This window comes from Melanaphis sacchari, unplaced genomic scaffold, assembly GCF_002803265.2.
Source record: "Melanaphis sacchari strain LSU unplaced genomic scaffold, SCAv2.0 Contig42_pilon_pilon, whole genome shotgun sequence".
NCBI lineage: Eukaryota > Metazoa > Arthropoda > Insecta > Hemiptera > Aphididae > Melanaphis > Melanaphis sacchari.
In genome coordinates, this window is record NW_020271275.1 from 2,067,341 (window position 1) to 2,084,953 (window position 17,613).

At 28.3% G+C, this 17,613-nt stretch overlaps 3 protein-coding genes across 5 annotated transcripts; 2 read left to right on the top strand and 1 right to left on the bottom strand.

Moving 5' to 3' along the window:
• The first annotated feature begins 301 nt into the window (after positions 1-301).
• Positions 302-4,622, top strand: LOC112597578 (protein arginine N-methyltransferase 7). 3 transcript variants are annotated; one of them, XM_025343689.1, is made up of 11 exons: positions 302-520; positions 1,194-1,300; positions 1,365-1,514; positions 1,577-1,792; positions 1,867-2,099; positions 2,164-2,472; positions 2,578-2,785; positions 2,854-2,994; positions 3,103-3,330; positions 3,899-4,062; positions 4,245-4,488. In XM_025343689.1, the coding sequence occupies exons 2-11, from the start codon at positions 1,202-1,204 to the stop codon at positions 4,486-4,488; spliced, it is 1,992 nt and encodes a 663-aa protein (XP_025199474.1). In that variant the 5' UTR covers positions 302-520; positions 1,194-1,201. The 3 variants fall into 3 exon arrangements, with proteins under 3 accessions (XP_025199474.1, XP_025199473.1, XP_025199475.1); XM_025343688.1 differs by having other exon boundaries at positions 303-568; positions 1,196-1,300; XM_025343690.1 differs by lacking the exon at positions 302-520 and having other exon boundaries at positions 1,202-1,300; positions 4,245-4,622.
• Positions 4,623-6,176: 1,554 nt separating this feature from the next.
• LOC112597602 (40S ribosomal protein S13) lies at positions 6,177-8,547 on the top strand. The gene is made up of 4 exons (XM_025343711.1): positions 6,177-6,325; positions 6,547-6,674; positions 8,111-8,276; positions 8,349-8,547. The coding sequence occupies exons 1-4, from the start codon at positions 6,303-6,305 to the stop codon at positions 8,485-8,487; spliced, it is 456 nt and encodes a 151-aa protein (XP_025199496.1). The 5' UTR covers positions 6,177-6,302; the 3' UTR covers positions 8,488-8,547.
• A 2,614-nt stretch (positions 8,548-11,161) lies between these two features.
• LOC112597575 (cytochrome P450 6k1-like) lies at positions 11,162-15,012 on the bottom strand. The gene is made up of 4 exons (XM_025343685.1): positions 13,986-15,012; positions 13,057-13,281; positions 12,157-12,408; positions 11,162-11,951 (listed from the first exon to the last, which is right to left on the bottom strand). The coding sequence occupies exons 1-4, from the start codon at positions 14,875-14,877 to the stop codon at positions 11,779-11,781; spliced, it is 1,542 nt and encodes a 513-aa protein (XP_025199470.1). The 5' UTR covers positions 14,878-15,012; the 3' UTR covers positions 11,162-11,778.
• Positions 15,013-17,613: the final 2,601 nt, after the last annotated feature.

Genomic DNA, 17,613 nt, shown 5'->3' on the forward strand with positions numbered 1-17,613 from the left:
TTCCACCCGGCTTTTTCTTTAATAGTTCAATATTGTTTAATGTTTTTACTTTTTACCATATATTAACTAAGATTTCAGTTGATGCTTGTTACCGAAACATCCGAAACTGAATCAATGTTTTAGAATCCTTGAAGTGTCGAACACGATTTAATATATAAATTATCTAATTATTAATCAATTTCTAAGTATAATAATTAATAATAGAACTTGGTATCAAGACAAGTCGTATTCGGCACGTTTAGCGGCACTGTCCTCGCACCCCCCCCCCACCGATTGTTTCAAATTTTCAAGGTCGACTAGATTCATCTCTGTTGTTGTTATGTTATCACCACCACCATTTGTTATCAATGAAACGGTGAACCTATATAGTCGATGAATTAATTGTATAACCAACATCGTGCTTTATAATAGTTTTGCGCGTTGAAAATTTTCAAAATTTTTGAAGCCGCCAGCCCATGAGCGGTCCCCAAACCGCCAGATATTCACGGACTTATAACAACAATTAAATTTAATCGACTCAAGAAACATCAATAGTAATAAAAAATTTGTTTACACTGTGCATTGTTTTGTACGTATTGAATTTTGTTATTAATTATTTTAGTGTACTACTTATTATACTTAAACTTGTCGATGTTTACAGTTATTACTTATTGAACATCGCAGATTTTATACACTATAATTAACACTTACATAAAATTACAATCTCGTATTATTTTTTTGGATTGTAGATGAGTTTTACAAATTAGCAAAGTGTTTTGTTAACATGATTCTTATAAATATATAGTATTATTATAGGTATTGTTTTTGACCAAAAAAATAATAATATATTAATAAAAAGTGATATCATATTTATGAAGGCAACAAACAGTGTGTATAGTAAATATCAGAAAAAAATAAATATCTAATAACTTATCTTTGCTTTTCAAAAATTTGTTTGAGTTGATTTTTTTTTTATCTAAAATACATTTGATTAGATATTTTATTTATTTTTTCTTAGCATTTAATATAAATAGGATGAATAATCTTATATGTTTTGTGTATTTTGTAGTTAATTTTTAGCTTATTTTTAGAAGTAAAATAGCTATTTGGTATCTATAATTAGATCACATAAACATTAGTGTGTGTGTATGTTGAATTCATGTTTAATGCACTGTTATTTTTCATTTTTAAAACAAAAATTATTTACATTTTTTAGAACACTATGGATGTAAATTGGGAAGTAAATTCTATGATGGAGTTTGATCACCATCAGAACATTGCTAGAGCAGCTTTTGGAGATATGCTCTATGACAGTGATAGAGTAAATATGCTATTTATATTTAAAAAAAATAATAAATATATCATTCCAATTTTTTTTTTTACAGAATCAGTTGTACTACAGAGCATTAAAAAAAGAAATCACTAGATTACACAATGCTAACAAAAAAGTCCACGTCTTAGATATTGGAACTGGTACCGGTCTATTGGCTATGATGGCTGCTAAATGTGGTGCAGATTCTGTTTATGCTTGTGAAGTATTAAACACAATGTTGTTAATGTAATTTACTCAGATTTTTAAACTGTTGATTATTTATAGGAGTTTGAAGAGTCCTATAAATGTGCAAAAGAAATCATAAGGTCAAATTACTTAGATGACAAAATTGTTCTTATCCATAAGAGTTCTCAAAAGTTAAAAGTTGGTGTAGATTTACCTCACCGTATGAATTTATTAGTAACAGAAGTTTTTGACACAGAACTAATTGGTGAAGGAGCTATTTCAGTGTTCAATCATGCCCATCAAGAATTGTTAACGGTTAATATTTTTAACATTTATATAACTTAATATTTTTTTATTGTACAATTTTTATTTGATCATTTTTCTTTTAGGATGATTGTATTGTAATACCCTCAGAAGCTATTGTTTATGCTCAAGTGATTGAAAGCAAGTATATAAGAAATTTTAATAGAGTTAATGATGTGTATCACAATAAAAAATTATTGATTAAGATACCTGAGAATATAAAGAATTGTCAAGGTATTGAAAGTGTTTTTGATTTGCAACTCAGTGAACTACCAACAGATTCTTTTAAGACTTTAATTCCTGCGCAAGTGATGTTCAGGTGATAAATTATAAACTGTTACTATTTTGATTACTCATAATACTGGTTAAAAACATTTTCATAGGTTCAATTGGAGTGATAAAAATGGCGTTATAACAGACCGTAAAAATGCTATTCGTTGTAAATCAAAAGAAAATGGTATTGCTCATGCTGCATTTGTTTGGTGGGATTTGGCCATGGACACCGATGGTGATATTATGTTAAGTTGTGCTCCTAAATGGCATTTGCAACAGAACAACGTACCTTGGAGAGACCATTGGATACAAGGAGTGTATTACTTTGCTAATGAAGTTAATTTAAAAACAAATGAAGAAGTTAATATAATTGGTTACCACGATGAACTATCATTTTGGTTTGACACCAATAAGTCTAGGTAGGTATTAATTTTAAAGTTTAATTATTTATATCCTTTCATATGTTTATTATTTTGTATTCATACTATAAATAAAAATTGGGATTCAATTCTTTTCTGTTACAGTTCATATTCAGATGTTCCTTTTCCTTACTGTGAATGTGATTTTCATAGAGTCATTAGTAGAACTCTTATAGGACAGATGAATGATCATTATCTTACAAACAATTATTTAACCGCATTGAAAAAATATGTTCAACCAAAAAGTGTTTGTTTATTTGTTGGCAACTTGTCATTTATGGGACTCGCAGCAGCTCTATTTGGCGCAGCAAAAGTATTTATTTTCATATTGTAATTTATTGATTATTTAATAGTAATTGCTAATAATATTGTTATATATAGGTTTATTATTATGATGTTAGTGGACCTCAAAGTTTTGAAAAAGTTTTACATTCATATATAAGATCTAATGATTTGGAAGATAAAGTTATTTTATTGAAAACATACAAAGAAGTATTGGAAATAATTTCAAAACAAAAAGAAGTATATATTATTCAATTAATTTTATCACAAAGAAATATTTATAATAAAATGTATTAATTATATAGTAATTAAATTTTTCAATTGGATATCAATTAAATTTTGTAATAGAATGATGAAGAAATATGTACAGTTTTTATGGAACCATCCAAATGGATTTTACCTGAATGGATTGATATTGTAAGATATTCTCTGCAAGTAAATCCAAAAACTAATATATTTCCAAAAGAAGGAACTGTGAAAATACAAGCAGTAGAATTTGATGATTTATGGAAAATTCGAGCTCCTTTGACTGAAGTTGAAGGGTTTGAAATAATACCATTCAATGAAATTGTTCAGGTAATAAGTTCTTAACTTTTTCAGTGCCAAAATGTTATAAAATGAAAAATAATGTAGTTATCAAAGTAAATACAATTTTTAATCTGTTAAAATGAAATTGCTTATTTGAAAATCTACAATTTATGTTTCAGTAGTTTAATATTTACTTTTTAATTACTTAGAATTTGTTTATTTAATAAGTATATCTTATATTTATATATATACTTAAAATAATGGAACATTTTATTAAATATTGTACACTAAATTAAAATCAGATATACTATACTAACATTAACTACAAAATAATGCTCATAGAATATGCTGACTAAAAATGAATAGTTTAATTATAAAATTGACAAGTAACAGTGCATTGAATAACTAAGTACATAACATCAATTGTCGTCATTCAATTATGTGAATGATATCAAATGACAACAATTGGTGTTGTATGCAGTGATTGTGTTAAAGGATAGTTTTTTTTTTTAGAAGTGTTTAAATTTTCCTATCACTCTAAATTGACAAGGATTCAGTCATAACATTTAAAAATAAACTCTATATTCATGGGATTTTGTGCCATTTATTGTTTTAGGAAAGCATAAAAATATCAGATGGACTACTAGAAGAAAAACCGTTGTGGGAATATCCTAGTAAAAGCCTTTCAAATGCTTATGATTTGTTTACTTTGAATTTTGAAAGCATTGCAAATGAATCCAGTTTGATACTGAAAAACTTACTAACTGTTAAAATCAAAAAGTAAGTCACTGAGTTTGATATTTAAATTAATTAATTAAATATCTTTCATTTACCTACATAATTTTTTTTTTAATTTTAACAATTATTATAACTTTTATCAGTTTTTTTTTCTAATATACACATTAATGTACGTTAATTATTTATTATTTTAAATCAATGTGATGGATTCCATCTGTTTACAGTGAAGGCATTTGTCACGGACTCGTTTGTTGGGTAGATTGGTGTTTGGATACAGACATACATATATCATTTGGTGCTTCAAACAAAAAGATCTATAACTCAGATTGGTATCCTTATGCTCGACAAAGGATTTATTTTTTAAATAAATATCAAAATGTTAGTCCCGGAGATGTTATAAATTGTGATGCAATTTTATGTAAAAATGGCAATTTGTTAGTTAGTTTTTGTAATACCTATGATCATTAAGTTACTAAATTCGTATTTTTGTATTGAACTTTATTTATTATATACTTTATAAAAACATTAACAACTAAATTGTTAAGTGTGTGAATGTTAAATTTTCTGCATGACTATTTTATGTGTTCATAAAAAATGTATTAATACTTTTACAGTTAAAATGAAGCATAGTATTGATTTTTTAAGCAAGGAAATATTTTTTGTTACAAACTTTAATGTATAATAAATTGAAACACATGATTACATGAATAATATTGTAACTTTTATTATAATTATTAGATTTAGGTTTTTTTGCATCTTATTTACTATGACAAAATTGAAAATTTTTTGTCACAAATACAATTGCCATGTTAGCTTTAAAATTAATTAGTTTTAAAAATTCAGAAACACAATCAATATATTGGATATTGGTTATGACTTTTGATCATGGTTATGTAGGGCTCGGAAGTTTTAAGATAAAAAACGAACAAAATATGCATGAAAAAATGATAAATTTGCAAATTAGTTATTCAAAATTAGAAAATACTGTAAAATGTCAATTGTATTAAACAAATTTATTTGTGAATAAACAATAAATAGATTTACCTTAAATTAGGTTGATAACTTATCGATGAGAAGATAATATTTCAGCAAATTAGTGCAATTCAGATTAAATACACATTGCACCGCTGTTGCCAAAGCAATATTCAACTGCAACAATAACAATAAATAAGTGTGTAATAAAATTTGGAATTTTTTATTCAATATTTATTTAAAAAATAGATTAAGACTAATTGGATCATTTTTTTTTTTTTAAATGTGTACGGAATATAATTCATATTTAAAATATGAATTTTAAATTTATAATCATATACTTAGTTCCGATTTTTAGTTTAGTCTGCTATAAACCAAGATTATAGAGAACAGTATGCAGCAACTCCTACAACATTTGAGGCTTAATCAATAATCATGACAAAAAATTTACTTTTTCTTGTAAAAAATAGTTTCTCTATTCTCTGAATCATGATAATAAACATTTTTTTCGTGTTTAAAATTGAAGAAACTGAAATGGTATGCCTAAAACAGTATTTTAACATTTAATCGCGTTTTATTAAAATAAGTTGGTTAATCGATTAGTTTATTCAGTCAAGCAGTTTAGAAATAAATAAATTTTGTTTTATTGATCATTTAATTCTCTATTGTCATCTACTACTCAACTAAAATACTGGCGTTTGGCTTAGTCTACAGACTGAAGTTCTGAATAATTATAGGGTAATAGGGATAGACAAGAATATTAATACAAGTTTGATTAACTTAGTAGTCAGCGAACCAATCGCATATTTACGTTTTGCATAAATGTTAATTGATATTTTAATAACTATTAACATTAAAGAACTATTGACTCTATTGTTAAGAGGTTTTTGAATTTTTGACGTTGTTTCATAAAAATGGTAATTGCTGAAAGGCTGAAACTATTAACTATTCGAAGAACGAAGAACAAGCTGGAAAATGGTAAGGCACATAGCAGTAGCAGTATAGCACTAATTATGTAGTAATTTCCTAGTACCAACTTCTGCAGTTTCAGTGTTCGTATCACATTACAAGGAACGCCATGCTCTGGAAGAATAAACCATGTTTATTGACGTATGCTCCTTGGCGTGTGCGTGCGTATTTGAATGATTGTATCTCCTTGGTGGTACGGGACCGACCAAACACCATTCTTTTTGGTTATGAGTAGTTTGTCAAACGTGTGTGTAGGATTTCTTTTTCGAGATTTTACATACATTTCCCTTGTGGATTAATTTTTTTATCGTTATTAAAGTGTAAAACAACCAAACGTCAAGATGGGTCGGATGCACACACCCGGGTAATTATTACAATTCGATATCTGTGAAAACGATAAAACGTCGTCGACGTCGACACGGCTGCGTTTCACGATACAAATCGCACAACGTTATTTTTTTATTGAACTGATCGATTATCTGTGCCGTCGGTGGTTGATAGTCGACTTGATTCTCTTGTCTTTTTTTTCGGTTTTGTTGTATTTCGTGCGAACTGACCGTATTTTTTTCTATGATGTGTTTGCAGAAAAGGTATCTCCAAATCGGCCCTTCCGTACCGCCGCAGCGTAGCCACCTGGCTGAAATCATCGTCCGAGGATGTCAAGGACCACATTTTCAAATTGGCCAAGAAGGGTTTGACTCCGTCTAAGATTGGTAATGTTCAGGCTTCTTGACTTCATTCCGTAATAGCTCATAGATTTACAACTTAATAGTGCTATGCTGGAAACAGTTAAAAACCTATTTTCCCTTTGATTTGCACTTTAAAGCATGGTTTTAACATTGTCATTTGCTAGACAGTATTTCCCAAGATAACATTTGTAAAGTCAATTATTTTTTATTGTATTGTCATTTGTAGATAGTCAAAAAACGCAAAAATCTTATTAATGTTGATAGTTTGACTATTTATTATTATTTAAAACATACTTAAATCGGTTTTAATTTTTTTTTGTTTATATTGAAAGATTTTTGAGGCGTTTGTCTGAGAGACACAATTTTCATTGTTATATAATTGATTACTTATTACAATTGTATTTATTAAAAATAAATTATGAAATTTGACATTTTGAAAGTTAACTTCTAAAAAACTATTAAATGTATTTGCATTTAATCAATGAATTAAAAATGGTCATCAAACCTTTTTCTAGTAGTTTGACAACAGCTCCATGATGATTCTTTTACATTTATCTGAACACCTTTCTTAATTGGTTTTCAGTTTTTTAAGGTTTATTATGCGGACTTATCGAGGCATTTGTCTGAGAGCTGCTTATCACTTAATTGAAATTTTGTAAATATTTATGTATTGGAAATTATTAAGAGAACATAGTAGAATGTATTTTGTATTTCATTTGGATGTTAAGAAGTTGAAAAATTTTTAATTATAGACATTTATGTTTCTCAACTTGATTTAATATATTTTGTTCATTTTTTGTTTGTCATATAATATAATTAGTATATCAATATATTGATTTTGATTATTCACTATTACGACAAATGTTATCCAAGTTTGGTGGCTACTAAATGGAAGAATCAATATTATTGTAAATAAACTAAGTATTCTTAACAATGTAAAAATAATTGCTCTATGATGATCATCATACATATTATTTCTGACCAACTTATTTAACTGGTTTTCAGTTTCATTAGTTTTACTATGCAGATTTATCGAGGCATTTGTCTGAGAGCTTCTGTTTATTATATTTTATCTATTTGATTATTTACCTATGTAATAAGTATAATTTTATTGTTTAACAGAAGGTTTTTACTAAATATATAATTATCAACTACTTAAGATCAAAATTTACAGAAGTAAAAATTATAATTTATTGAAATACAACTATTATTTTAAAATTTAGTATAGATTGCTTATAACTTATAAGTTGTACTTTCTATGAAATTGAAAATAAAGAAGGAATAATGCTCTATGATGATTTTTATACATTATTTTCTGAACACCTTTTTTAATTGGTTTTCAGTTTTTTAAGGTTTATTATGCGGACTCATCGAGGCATTTGTCTGAGAGCTATTAATCTTTTAAATCAAATTGTTTTTAATTTTTATTGAATATATTGAATATTAAAATTTTTTGACAGGTGTTATTTTGCGAGATTCCCATGGTGTGGCTCAAGTAAGATTTGTGACTGGAAACAAAATTCTTAGAATCATGAAGGCTATGGGTTTGGCTCCAGGTCTCCCTGAAGATTTGTACCATTTAATCAAGAAAGCTGTAGCAATCAGAAAACATTTGGAAAGAAACAGGTAATAAATTTAATATTATTTATTCATTCAACGTATAAGCTATAACATTGTTTTTCTTACTGTTTTGTTTAGGAAAGACAGAGATTCCAAATTCCGTTTGATTTTGGTTGAATCGCGTATTCATCGTTTGGCAAGGTACTACAAACGCAAATCAAAGATCGCCCCCAACTGGAGATACGAATCCAGTACCGCTTCTGCTTTGGTTGCTTAAGTAAACTGTTATTTGTACGAACATTTGAAAAAAATACAATTTACAATTTAAGTTCACCAATGTTCATTTTATTTTATTTTTTGAATCCTTAAAATAATTCTTTTTTTATTATCAACTTGGAAATGAGTAACCTGATATTAAACTGTTGTATTAGATTTAACTAGTCATATGTTTGAGTTTCTCTCTTTGTACTAGCTATTTCTATTTAATTGGAAATATCATATCCTTAGGGGTTGTCTTCAATTTAATCTAATAAGTATGTGATTGGAATAATTAAAAAACCTTTTAATTTATCACAATTTTTTGATTATGTAATTTTATAATAAAATATGGTACTTGACTTGAGAAGATATTCACACTAGCATATTAATGTGTACCTGAATATGATGGCTTATTAAGAGACAATAAAATTTAACTTCTTCAGTACTTAAATTATATCTGCTATATTGACTAAATTATGAGAATTATTTGGTAAATCTATATTATTGTATTATAAATTAATGTTTTATTTTTTGTTTAAAAGAAATTATTATAATTACGATTTATGTTATTGTAAACATTTATCATGGTTTTAATCTTAAACATAAAGTAATAATACGTATAATTGTATCACAAACACAATAAAAAAAAAATAATAAATTATCTGTCAATAAACTTAAACTATAAATACCCTTAAATTTAGTTGTATCTTGCATAATACAAGTATAGTCTTAAGCTGTATGTACTGCACTTGTTTATATTATGTATTATAATTGGTCAAGTTCTATCGTGTAATTCTTTGGATTTTCAATTATTCCAATGTTAGTATTGATAATTTTCAATTGACTTAGTAAAAAGTTAAGCTACATCATAGAGGTCTCATCTTCAAATGTTTGGACAGTTATTTTAAAATAAAAGTACAATTTAATTCCATCCAACATTTTTATTATTCTTTCAATAATTATAATAAAATATTTTACATTTATAAATTTATTTATAAAAAATGTAACATATTATATTTCTAAAAGTGAACTTTTCAAGCTGTTGTTAAAAAAATTATTAATTTTTAAAGATTTTTTTGTCTGGAAACATGTACTATTGCTTCTCAAGTATACTTTTTAGGTCACTAAAATCCTAGCTCTAATTATAATATTTTATTAATTTCAATGACATACAATTTTATCATAAGTATAATTTTGGAATAGGTTTATTTACTTAGCTTTAATATAGGTCTTATAGGACCAGAGTAAAAATTTGTATCTAAACTATTAACAAATGTTTAACTAGATACAAATGAAAGTCAATGGTTTCTGTTTGAGTCTAATATGGATCTGGATTGTCTACTTGTTGATCATTTTGTTTATGAATATCTACATTGTTTGGAAGTGGAACATCTTATTTAGTAACTTTACAAAATTTAAAAATATCAAATTTTTTTACTTAAAAAAGAAATTATTATACTTAACTGTAAAAATATATAAATGAAAAAGAAACATTAATTAATAAATGATAATGATAATTGTCAGTGTGACAATAATAAGTAAACGGTCAATTAATAATATATTATAATGAACAAACTACAGAGTAAAGATACAATTCAACTTTCAAGTCTACTATACCAGTGATCTCAGAGAACAGTGAACATAACTACACAAGTCTCATATGTTTTTTGTTTTCGATAAAATTATTGATTAATATAGAATATAGATAATAAACTGTATTAACCTTCACCATTGGGTTTTTTTGTTATTTGAGCATAAATCTAAAAATAAATACGATATCTATTGCAAATATAACAGCTGATAAGCTGTAATAGACTTGTTATAAATTAACATAAATAAATAATTTTATTAGTTGTAATTAAATAGTTTCAATAATTCGAATAAGCCTCGAGCAAAATTGTTTAAAAAATAGGGAGCTAAGGAAAAGTTAGCAGAGCTAAGCCTTTCCATAATTGCGCTTATATGTAGGAATCAGGCTCTATTATTTGAAAAATTTCGGACTGTATACTTAATTTTATTGCTTTAAACGGAAGTTTGGTTCTCGCTACTGTATTGAAAAAAGAAATGTATTACACATATATATTATATATACATGTATATAATAATTTAATAGAACAATAAAATACTTTTGACTGATAACAATGTTTGAAAATTAATAGAAAGAAATTATAATTCAGTATACCTAATTTAAATATTTTAAAAATCAAGAAACACTCTTATTTTCTAGTAGCTGGCACATTATTACATTTTTGTTTTATAGACCGTAGTGCACACACGTTCAAATCGTAGTGCATACTTGATAATTCGTGGTGCACATTGTGTGTCGTAGTTGCTCATAAAAAAAAGAGCCTGGTAGTAATAATATATTATAAATAATTGGGCCATAAACGAACAACGATCTCGGTGACGTATGTACTCCGGGAAGAGTGTCATCGATAGGCAATAACTTTATAACAATAAAGTTATTATAATAAACGTTTATTTGCCAATAACAGTTAACAACATTTTTTCAATTTTATAAAATAAAAAAAAAAAATAAATAAATAACAACTACATTTTTTTTCAATAAGCATAATGTCATAATACTTCATGTCCTCACGACAGTGAAAAGTGGATAATAATATGGTGAGTTAAAAATCAAGGTTAATACAAATAAAAAAAAAAAAAAAAATTAATGTTACACGATACAGTAATTAAATAATTTTATTTTAATTGATTTTTAATTAACAAAACTGCATAATATGAAAAGCACCTATTATATTTTATATTGGATGAAGTATATAGTTGCACACCCTTGTTCCTTGCATTTCGCAAATGACGTCCTTGCATACTAGATATCATAAAAATATATCTGGTATATGGGCTATCAAAGTATATAAACTTATTATTATATTATGCATCTACTAATAAATACAACTGTGAACTGGTATAATAATAATTATAATATATTATGTTTTAAAGTGAAACATTGCATTAACATTTAGCAATAATTGTGAACGGAGTAACTTATACCATCGATAAAATAATGTGTAATAATTTGTATTTAAAAACACGATCAAAGACAGGTTAGGTATTACACATTTTTATGACACGCGATGCGTGGGTTTAATTTTGATTTTAATTAGGAACCTACCATTATTTATTTCTATATTAATATTGGTACTTAATAAACAGTAACTTGTTAGTTATGCTCGAATCATGCGATCACGACATCTAGTTAAAACAATACAACACACACACACACACACGTGAAATTAGTAATATGATAATATTATTTTACGAGAGTACGAAATATACTTCGTATTCATAGTTAATGTTCAATGATCGGTCTAAATTTTAAGACGATGCCGTTTTTCGGTGTAATAATTCCTGCTTCACTCCTTATGTTGACGGGAATTTCGGTTTGCTCACACGGTAAGACTTCGAACTTTGACAATATATTTGACAGGACCAATTTCATCTCTGATTCCGCGAACCGTTTGCCTATACGTTTAATATAATATATAAAATATAGGTATTTAGGTACAAATCGTAAATAAATAAAATGCGCGATCGTATTGATATAGGTATTATAAGTTATGACTTATGATTCATAACATCATACTCTTGCATTATTATTGACTGAAATGTGAATGTTATCACATGACGAAACGATATTAAATACGCGTAAATCATAATATAATATTACCTATGCACAGTCGAGGTCCGTCGCCAAACGGCAAGTAAGTGCCATTAGGTCGTTGAGATTTTTGTTCCATAGAAAATCGTTCGGGATCAAATCTCATCGGATCGGGATAATATTTTGCATCATGATGTATGCTGAACATCGGTATAATAAGCTTTTGTCCCTTTTCAATAACAAACGATTCGTCGGGTAGAGTATACGTTTTTGTAGCTACTCTCATTATGTTTAAAGCGATGGAATACTTGCGAGCAGTCTCTGAAATTCGATAAATGATTAATTGAAATAAACGACGCGTCACGTAATATTAATTGCTTAAAAAATTAACTTTTATCTAAACTCTAGATGTTGTTTCTATTTTATCTAGCAAAGTGCATTGAAGATGCTATCAGTTGAAAACTGATTTCTATCTTGTTGATATTGAGACGAACTACTTAATATATGTATGACGTTTATAATACTATAATTATTTAATCGAGATAATGGATTGTTCTAAGCACTGAATAGTTGAAACTTGAAACGTCGTCACTATTAAAAAAAAAATACGACGCATGGAATTATGACTTCGTTACTCAGAGATGAATAATATTATAGGACAACCTCTGTTTTAAAATCATTATCCTTAATGAATAATATTTAACAACTCTGTAATTACTCGTTTAAATTTAGATACTTCAAAATTTCTAAAAAAAAAAAAATCATCTGAATATTTTACAATAAAAAAGGAAGGTTCTGAGTTTAAAAATTGAAGTTCATGCGTCGTTTCAGCAAACTCGTGATATTGTACAAAAATCTAAGCATTAAAAATATGGTCTTTATGTATCTATACTTGAAAATTTCTGGTAGGAAAAAAGGATGGCGAGGATGCTGAATCGCCCTGTTTATAACTCATGAATATTTTCGTACCTTCCAACACCATGTTGGTATAATGGAGGTTCGTCAAATAATCACTGTTTAACTGTCCGTCGTGTTTAGCTTTCGTCGAGCATATTTCCGCACGCAATTTGTCTTGGATTTCTACGTTCAGCGCCAATTCGTAAAGGCAAAAAGATAGCATAGACGACACGGTTTCCGAACCAGCGGTGAACATGAGAATAGCATTAGCGATGATGTGAGCATCGGTGAATTTATCTGCAAAAGAAATAGTATTATTTTTGAACGTTTAATTTTGCTTTTTTTTTTTTTTTGGTAATAAATTTTTGAATCTAGAGTTTAAATTTTAGAGGCACATACAATATTTATGTGCAATTATATTCATTTATTTATTATGTCAAAATTCGAAACGATAAACAATAATTTCATATTACTATTAGTCACCATTAATACAATGTAATATATTTATATATATTAGGCAATAAGCATAGATGGATAAAGATGCACTATCTGTACAGTTAATAATCTTAATAAAGCGAAAAAGCAAATAACAATATAATAAATTAACATTTTTTTTTCTTTTCCACTTGATAACTAGAAATTATCATAAATAGAAATTTCAAATACATTTTACAGGTATTTAATTATTTCTTATTTTTATATGCAAAGAATTGTTTGTATTCGATCATCAAGTTTTGGTTAATTGTTTAAATGATCTTATAATATTTTAATTATGTTAATAAATTTATAATAGATTTAGTCCTCACCTAATTTTAAATTATATGCATATTATATGTTTTTATTGTATAGTTTAATAGTAAACAATTTAGCTGCTTTAAACGAGTCGTTTGTTTGAAGTAAGGTTTTTATATCTTTCTGACTAAATAAAAAATTATAAAAATATACGATTCTTTCAATTACAAATCATTGCATTTATCATTCTATAGCCACAACAACAGTACCTTCGTTGGTCGAGTTTTCCTTCAACACTAATTCTTTACGCGCCTGCATAAGGGTTTGTGTTAAATCGTTTCGGAACACGTTGTGCTCTTCGCGGTACTTGATAACGTCTTTGAACACCTCGTAGAAAAAGTTGGTAGCTTCTTCCGAGAACATTTTGATTTTCAATAGCTTAATCAATCGCGGGCAGATCATCATCAGCACCTGTACGATTGCCTGTCTCGGGGTGGTCTGGAAAATAAGCTTGACGTACCGGCGGAACTCAGAATCGTCGTTCTTGATCGTATCCAGTTTCAGACCGAATGCGCACGTGCCAATCACGTCTGTAGAAAAACTCCCAGTAATCGTTTTAACGTCTAGTCGGTCAGTATTCTCGAGCGTCCCGACGATGCTGGATACCATATCGTCGGTACATTCGTTGATCTGGTTGTGCGTGTCCTTCAACTTGCCGGACGTGAAGCCCGGACTCAGCTTTTGGCGCATCGTCCGCCATTGTTGGCCATTGGCGAAGAACAAACTGTTGGCCAACACGGTCGTGGACGGGTCCAGGTCTAAACCGTGGTCGGTGAAGTACGAAAAATCCTTTACCAGTATCGTGTTGATCAGCTCCGGGTCGCGGACCAATAGCATCGGCTCCGTCATTTGATAGAATCCTAACAGTTTGACGTCCGGAAATGAATAGTATAGCCTCTCGAACGTGTCGATCGGATGTTCAAGTTTCGTCATCATTTTGAATGTGTTGCCAAACAATGGCACGGGCTGTACGTAAGGGATGTTAACTTTTCGCCATTTACCGTACGTCGAAATGGAATAACAGTAGATGGCCGTGCAAATTGCAATCAAGCTAAGATAGGTGACATTGTCGAGCAGGAAATCGGTCAGAAACGATATCATGATCGACTTTTATAACGACCTAGGTTATTGAATTGAATGTTTATTAACAAAAAATACGAAAGCCGCCACAGCTTTTTTGAAAGTTCAAATTAGTACTGAGCTGCTATATGCGCATATTATTACGTACGTGTTGGTATCGCTAGCTTATTTTGTTTGTTATACTCCATCTCTTTTGTGATTATTTATTTCGTTTTGCATGTTTATGGAGTGGAAGGGATATACGTTAATGATTACAAAATATGTGAACAAGGCCATTCGTTTGCGATATGGTTCGAGAGCACTGAATACATAAACACTCTGTGGTAATTGATGTTCTACTCAGCCAATAAACAAACTGACATTTTGTTCTTCGTAAAATATGTTTTAACCATTATTTAATATATGTACTATGTAGTCAGAAGAGTAATTATATTTAGACACAGAGCTCAATATTGGAAAAAAAAAAATATAAACTATCTTTTATCAATAAGGAAACATATAATAATACGGTTTACCATAATCATCTTAATGGTTTGGCCTACAATTTAAGTTGTGTAACTCATTATTTATTTGCGAAATTGGTTTTCCGTGTTCGCGTAGTTTCTAATTATAGTTTAAATATTTATTCTATTTTTGAAAGTTTATTGATGAATGATGACGCTGCTGATTATAAAGTAAAAAATACTAAATAGCATTTGGTGATGTCCACCTACGATAACTAACGAATAGATAATATTGTATTATGCTTGAAAAGTCATTGATCCCTAATAAATGGCGTAGTAAACATTTAATTTACACGTCGGCAAGAAGGACTGGGAATTCAACAAATAAAAAAAAATATGTTTTAATTTTGATCAGAATAAAAGAGGTACCCGTCGGGTAGTCTAAATTTTTTTTCTTTTTTATTAATCTATATCATATGTTATAATACCTTTGTAAAACATTTATTTACTAAACATTGTTCTGTGATTAAACTATTATTAATCCGTGCCTATCATGTACTGTTGTAAACATATCACAACTCACAAGTCAATTAAATACATAAAATCATTAATCGAATTTCGTTGTATCTATGATGTTGTAAAATTTTACAATAGCGATGTCGATTTTATTAATTTAGCTTAATATATAATAAAAAAAAAAATTCACTGAAAATTGTTTGAACTATAAGTTACTTATACGTGAATAAATTTTATTGAAAATTATTACTTGGGTACATTTTAAACATTAATAGATTATTTCTATAACACTCAATTCAACGAATATATTATAATACGCATTATATTTAAATATTTAAATAAATACCTATAATATTCTTAGACTATGATGAATGCAGTAATGCAATGAATTGATTTTACAATGAGTTTAACTTAAAAAAAATTGTTCTGTATTTGCTAACTTAACCAACGCGTTACAACGTGGACGAAAGTTTTATGATTGAAAGAAATAATGTATCGATAAGGTGGAATCACATTCTCTTCGTGCCCACTCAAGTAAGTAGCGGCGGTGGATTACTTTGATCTGGAGACAATTGCCTGAATAGGCGTGTCAGATGTGGGTGGCGAGAATAATCGTTTTGAAAAGAACGTAATTACGTTGATCGATCAATTTGGTATTTTATTTATACTCGGTGAGTGATCGCTACAGTCAACTGCTGGTGGCATCAGGTTATAATTGCTAGGTAGACATCCGCAACTGTACAGTGTACGGATATCCGGCGTATGAAAATGATCGTTGATAATAATTATTAGTTCGTACCGAGGAACAATTTCCGGATAGGTAACTGTAAAATACTTGGTGATTTGGGCGCTGTCGGCCGCTAGTGGTGATCCACCGTACATGGAAATTCTCGTTGGGCATGCAACTTTTTGACGTTTGTGCTTTGTGAACGTGGCGCCAAGTAAGCGCCGTATTTTATTTGTCAAGTATGCAATCGTATGTACACGGAGACAACTTTTTTGAATAAGTGAATCTGGTCTCGACGGTATCATTGTTTCTTGATTTTATCGTTCTATAGTGAATTTAAGAGATGCTTTCAGTTGAAAAGTGTGGGGCACGAAATGTTGTGTCCAAGCGCAGCGCACCGGTATACAGGCCAAACAGACTGCATTGAACACGTGTTCTGATTGTCGTAAAGAAAATAAATGCTATTTGACGTGTAAACGATTTTTCTTTTTTAGCTTTGATTGTAATTATTTTAAGAGCCAATGGTTTTACCGGGTTTGGTAGGTTTTTAGTGTGTATGTCGTCACAACGTTAAAATACTAAAATTATGATGAATTATCAATAATTATAAAGTTTTGTATTGCATAGGATTATTTCATGTGATAATTAATCTTAAACATATTTTATAGTTTATCAAATATAAGCTTCTTTAAAAAATATATTTTATAAATTTAATAAAATAAACAAATACCTAAATAACTTAAACTCTAATAAATATAATAATACATTTTATAAATTATTATTATTATTTTTTTTAAATCGTTCATTTCACGAAATGGAAACGTCTTTTTTATATTACAGCATAATACACGAAAATATTTAACGAAGTTAGCAAATTTGAATCAAATTTATGTGATTAATTTCATACACTCAAATGTATATTATTTAGTAACTACTTCGACATTTCAGTATTGCAGTGAGCAGCTAAAAGTACCTATCTTTCTTCGGATACATTACACATTTGGAATAGTTTTTGTCAACCTCTGTGTTTTTTTCTTTTTATAAATAAATATATTATTAGAAACATTATTA